The sequence below is a fragment of the Megascapheus bottae genome, chromosome 3 (genome assembly GCF_031878675.1).
Source record: "Megascapheus bottae isolate mThoBot1 chromosome 3, mThoBot2.hap1, whole genome shotgun sequence".
In the NCBI taxonomy this organism is placed as follows: domain Eukaryota; kingdom Metazoa; phylum Chordata; class Mammalia; order Rodentia; family Geomyidae; genus Megascapheus; species Megascapheus bottae.
In genome coordinates, this window is record NC_143511.1 from 60,308,776 (window position 1) to 60,314,712 (window position 5,937).

At 49.9% G+C, this 5,937-nt stretch overlaps 1 protein-coding gene across 1 annotated transcript; it reads left to right on the plus strand.

Moving 5' to 3' along the window:
- Positions 1-2,370: 2,370 nt before the first annotated feature.
- On the plus strand, positions 2,371-5,445 carry Ccin (calicin). Its single transcript, XM_090330251.1, has one exon. It carries the CDS (start codon positions 2,507-2,509, stop codon positions 4,271-4,273), a length of 1,767 nt encoding a protein of 588 aa, XP_090186377.1. The 5' UTR covers positions 2,371-2,506; the 3' UTR covers positions 4,274-5,445.
- Positions 5,446-5,937: the final 492 nt, after the last annotated feature.

Here is a 5,937-nt window from a genome sequence, read left to right on the forward strand (position 1 = left end):
GTGTATGTGATGGGACCTCACTACATTGCCTTAAACTTCTGGATTCAAAAGATCCTCCTGCTGGGCGTGGTGGCTCACGCCTGTAATCAGGAAGCTGAGATCTGAGGATCACGGTTCAAAGCCAGCCCAGAGAATAAAGACCGTAAGACTCTTTTCTCCAATTAACTACTAGAAAACCATAAGTGGTGCTGTGGCTTAAGGGGTAGGGTGGTAGTCTTGAGCTGAAGAGCTCAGGGACAGTGCCCAGGCCCAGAGCCCAAGCCTCATGACTGACCAAAAAAAAAAAAAAAAAATCCTCCTGCCTCACCATTTCCAGTAGCTGAGACTATAGGCATTCAGCTCTTTAATGGGTTCTTTGAAGATGGAAAGTCTCACAGTCCAGCAGAGAATCTAGAGCACAAACTTGATTGCCTGCCCTTGTTTGCAGCCAGAGAGAGAGGAAGGAGACATAACCTTGATTTGTGTCTCTAAGAAGAAGCTTCCTTCTTTAGCTTCAGTGTGTGTGCCTGAAGGAGATATGACACTGGGGTTAGAGCTGTCAGATCCTCTCAGGTTTCTATGATACCCTCCAGGCCCAGCTTCTGGCTTAAGACATCCATGAGAAATATTTTTCCAGGGTTGAGAGTGGGACCTAGTAGTAGAGTGCTTGCCTAGCATGCGTGAAGCCTTGGGTTCAATGCCTTGTTACCACATAGACAGAAAAAAGTCAGAAGTGGTGCTGTGGCTCAAGTGGTAGAGTGCTAGCCTTGAGCAAAAGAAGCTCAGGAACAGTGCCTAGGCCCTGAGTTCAAGCCCCGGGATAGGCAAAAAAAAATTAAAATTAAAAAACAAAACAAAGATTCTTCTTGGTACTTGGGGACCTACTGCCCCTTGCTTCTGGATAGATGCCCAGGAAGTGAGATCTTTCAACCTGAATAACAGCCAGAGCCAGATATGTCAGCATTAGCATGGAGAAGATAAAGATATATAGAATTGGGGCCACATCCACCGAATGGCTGCTCCTTGTCAGGAGATGAGAGCTGGAGAAGTATTTAGGGCACTGTGCAGAGAGCCCTCCCTCAAAAATTCTGAGCCACACATCGCACCCTAGAATTTTCACAGAAATTCTAAGTCATGTGTCATACCCCAGAAGACTCAGTCTTTCTCCTGTCCAGGAATCAAAGTGAATGAAGATTTAAGGTATAGAAAATAATTTTCAAACACTAGATCCCAAGCTAAGGAACAAAGCTTGATCTAGAATGAAGGGAGGAAGGAGAGAGAGAAGCAAGAATGAGAACCTAACTTAAGCCAGGGAGAGAAGAGCTGGAGTCTCCCGATCTGGAATTGTCAGTCTCCTGGAAAGGGATGCTCAGGACCCCTGAGAGTCTGGAGTGGGGCTTGGGGTCCCGAACTGAGCTCAAGAGCCTGAGCCTGGCCTGACAAGGGCCTATGCCAGGTCCCCCTTCATTTGAACTCTTTTTGTAGCATGTTACTCATCTTATGGCTGTGGGAGGGATGAGGGAACTGAGGTTTATAGAGTGTGAACCACTTCACCAAGTCCTGACCTTCAACATTTTACAAATGGACTTGTGGGAATGTGGAGGGAATGTTCCGGTTTTCCACAGAAGGGAACTGATCTGACTCTACAGGCCCTTCTATCTCCCAGGCTGCCTGGCTCCTGCATCTGGCACTGAAGAGTTCCCCTGCTTCTCCCTCAGCTTGGAGCAGAATGTTGTCCTTGAAAACAAAGGGCAACTAAACTCGTCTTCTCTGACACGCAGGATACTTGACAGAGAAAAAGACTGAGGCCTGAGAATCTCTGTGGAAAGCTGAGTGGTTAGGGAACTTTTTGGCAGGGTACAGAGTACTAAGTTATAGACAGCCTGAAAAAGACTGAGGCCTGAGAATCTCTGTGGAAAGCTGAGTGGTTAGGGAACTTTTTGGCAGGGTACAGAGTACTAAGTTATAGACAGCCTGGGATTCAAGGCCCTGCTCTGTTTCCGACTGGCTCAGTGACCCTGAGTAAATTCTTTTCTCCTGACCTCAGCATCCCTCCAGCAAAGTGGGAGGGTTCTTCTAGATGATCTGATAACCTCTTCCCTGCCCGGCTCCCCCACACACACCTTTCCTTATCTCCCCAGCACTTGTGGTTTCTCTCTGTCCCACCATAATCATCTCTAACATTCTAGAAGCCTTGATATGGGGTTTGACAGTCCAGCGTTAGCATTCCAGGCCCCTAGCAGAGTTTTCCTTCAGCGTTCTGGCCTTGGGTTCTAGAGTGTCTGGCTCAGGCATGTTGGAGCCATCAGAGGAGAGAATGGCTCTAGGCCTCGGAGAAAGACCTCAAGGTCGGCATTGTGATGACCTTATGATGTCACTCTGTGACCTCATCCCCTCTCCCACTCTCCCCCCCACCTCTCTCTGGCCAACTACCCTGCAAACAACCACCAATCTGAATCCCAAAGGCCTAAGAAAAGTCAATTCTCCAGTACCTGCTTCTGATCTGCCTCCGCCAGCTAGAAGCACCATGAAATTGGAATTCACTGAGAAAAACTACAACAGCTTCGTGCTGCAGAACTTAAACAAACAGAGGAAACGCAAAGAGTACTGGGACATGGCCCTGACGGTGGAACACCATGTCTTCTTCGCACACCGCAACGTCCTGGCTGCTGTGTCTCCGCTGGTCAAGAGCCTCATCTCCAGCAACGACATGAAGACCACCGACGAGTTATTCATCACCATCGACCCCAACTACCTGAGCCCGAGCACGGTGGACCAGCTGCTGGACTACTTCTACAGCGGCAAGGTGGTGATCTCAGAGCAGAATGTGGAAGAGCTGCTTCGGGGCGCCCAGTACTTCAACACGCCCCGTCTTCGCATCCACTGTAACGATTTCCTCATCAAGTCTATCCGCCGGGCCAACTGCTTGCGCTACCTCTTCCTGGCTGAGTTATTCGAGCTCAAAGAGGTCTCGGATCTGGCCTACTCCGGCATCCGCGACAACTTCCACTACTGGGCCAGCCCCGAGGGCTCCATGCACTTCATGCGCTGTCCCCCGGTCATCTTCGGCCGCCTGCTCCGCGATGAGAACCTGCACGTGCTCAACGAGGACCAGGCGCTGAGCGCGCTCATCAACTGGGTGTACTTCCGGAAGGAGGAGCGGGAGAAGTACGTGAAGAAGTTCTTCAACTACATCAACCTCAACGCCGTCTCCAACAAGACGCTGGTGTTCGCCAGCAACAAGCTGATGGGCATCGAGAACAGCTCGGCCCACGCCACCCTGATCGAGAGCGTGCTGATGGACCGCAAGCAGGAGCGGCCCTGCAGCCTGCTGGGCTACCAGCGCAAAGGCGCCCTGCTGGATTCCGTGGTCATCCTCGGCGGCCAGAAGGCCCACGGCAAGTTCAACGACGGCGTCTTCGCCTACATCATCCAAGAGAACCTGTGGTTGAAGCTCTCAGAGATGCCCTACCGGGCGGCGGCTCTCAGCGCCACGGCCGCCGGCCGCTACATCTACATCTCAGGCGGCACTACCGAGCAGATCTCGGGGCTAAAGACGGCCTGGCGGTACGACATCGACGACAACTCCTGGACCAAGTTGCCCGACCTGCCCATCGGGCTGGTCTTCCACACCATGGTGACCTGTGGCGGCACCGTGTACTCAGTGGGTGGAAGCATCGCCCCGAGGCGATACGTCTCCAATATCTACCGCTACGACGAGCGCAAGGAGGCCTGGTGCCTGGCCGGGAAGATGAGCATCCCGATGGACGGCACGGCTGTGATCACCAAGGGGGACCGGAACCTGTACATCGTCACCGGACGCTGCTTGGTGAAGGGCTATATCTCCCGAGTGGGGGTCGTAGACTGTTTTGACACCACCACTGGGGACGTGGTCCAGTGCATCACCTTCCCCATCGAGTTCAATCACCGGCCCCTGCTCTCTTTCCACCAGGACAACATCCTCTGCGTGCACAGCCACCGGCAGAGTGTAGAAATCAACCTACAGAAGATAAAGGCCAACAAGACCACCATGTCAGTGCCCCTCTTGCCCAACAGTTGTCCCTTAGATGTGTCCCACGCTATCTGCTCCATAGGAGACGACAAGGTGTTTGTATGTGGAGGTGTCACCACAGCCAGTGACGTCCAGACCAAGGATTATACCATCAATCCAAATGCCTACTTGCTGGACCAAAAGACAAATGAATGGAAGACCTTGGCCTCTCCACCAGAGGCACTGGACTGTCCTGCCTGCTGTCTAGCCAAGCTACCTTGCAAGGTTCTTCAAAGGATTTGAACAACTTTTTAAGTGGGAGAATAAGTAAATGCATTATTATTCACAGTTTAATAAGAGAGAGAAAGAGAGGAAGGTGGGCTTGCATTATTATTCACAGTTTAATAAGAGACAGAGAAAGAGAGAAAGTGGGCTTTTGGTTCCTTCTTAGGGTTCCAGCCTATGTTTGGTCCTGGGCTGGGGCTGCTCCCAGCAAAACTGAGCTGGGTATGGCAACAGAGGCTGGAATGGAAGTCCCTGCTGGGTGGGTCTGGGGCATATCCTGTGCATTGACTCCCAGTGGGGAGAATTCCAGGTTACTGTGTCACTCATGCTACCTAAACTGAGACTGGAAAAAAGCACCTCCTCATTGGGGGAAGAATTGAAATGTACCGCCCAGGCACAGGACGCAGAGGTCTCTAGAAAGCACCCTAATTCTATACCTCTATAGTCATCTCTCAGGCATCTGCTGGACTGTCAGGAAAATGTGTACTCAGAGTTATGATGCCTCAGCTACCACCCTCCCCCACCACTCACTGCCCTAGAGCAGGACAGGACCCTGTGCAAGGTGTGGGGGAGGAGCACCATGGAACCGGGAGGAGGAAGGTTGTATGGGCAAGGCTCAAGGAGGGAGGCAAAAGGGACTCAGAATTAATAGGCAGTTGGATTTGTATTGCTATGGTAGTTTGTGCTTCATTTGTGGGGAAGTTGGGGGTTACTTACTTGCTTCTAGTAAGCAAGGTGCATTGAGAACAGATGTATAAAGTTCAAGGAACTGGAACTAGAAGAGAGGCCAGGATAGGGGGAGAATGAGAGACAGAGGCAGAGATGAGAAGCTTGGAAACAATGACAAAAGTCAGATGGATGGTGTAATGGGGATATAGCCACTGGGACCAGATGTCTTGCCTTGAATACAGTTCATTCCTTATTGGCTGATTCTGGGGAAGATATTTAACATCTGAGTGCTTAGTTTCCTTCTCCATAAAAGGGGAGTGAGCACTTCCTTTGTGGGGTATATGGGAAGCTTAAATGAGTGAATGCAGGTAAGGTGTCTAGGGCTGCTCCTGGCATGTGTTACAGAAATACTTTCGCAAAAGATAAAAAGAGGAGGTAAGGTAAGGGTCTAGATCCTTAGGCTCTTGAATTGAGTCCTATAAAATACTCTTTGAGATATCCTACTTCAAAACTTTTTGTGAGCTTTCTGTAATTTTAACCTGTTTCCATTTCTATCATATGTGTACTCACAAACAATCCTCAATAGTTTAGATGCTAATTCCTTGAAGACTATAATCTCGAGGCATCCATCCATTCCTCCATTCATTCACAAATTTACTTACCCATCCACTCAGTAAATCATATGCACCTACTAGTCAGGTTCCAGGTGTTGGAACATTCTTTTTTTTTTACCTTTTGCCTTTGGAAGGAATGGGTGTGTATTTTACATTACAACATGGTTCAATTCATCCGAACCACACACACACACACACACACACACACACACACACACACATACACACTCACTCACTGATGAAATTAGAGGCTACTGTAACAGGCCATGTTGAACGGATGAGACATTTTCAGTTCAAATGTCTACTTCCCCTTCTTCTCACTTTGTCTGTCTTCTTTCTCTTGAGACACCTCTCATAGTTTGTACTGTGGGATGCCCCTGCCTCTGTTCACCCCACTGC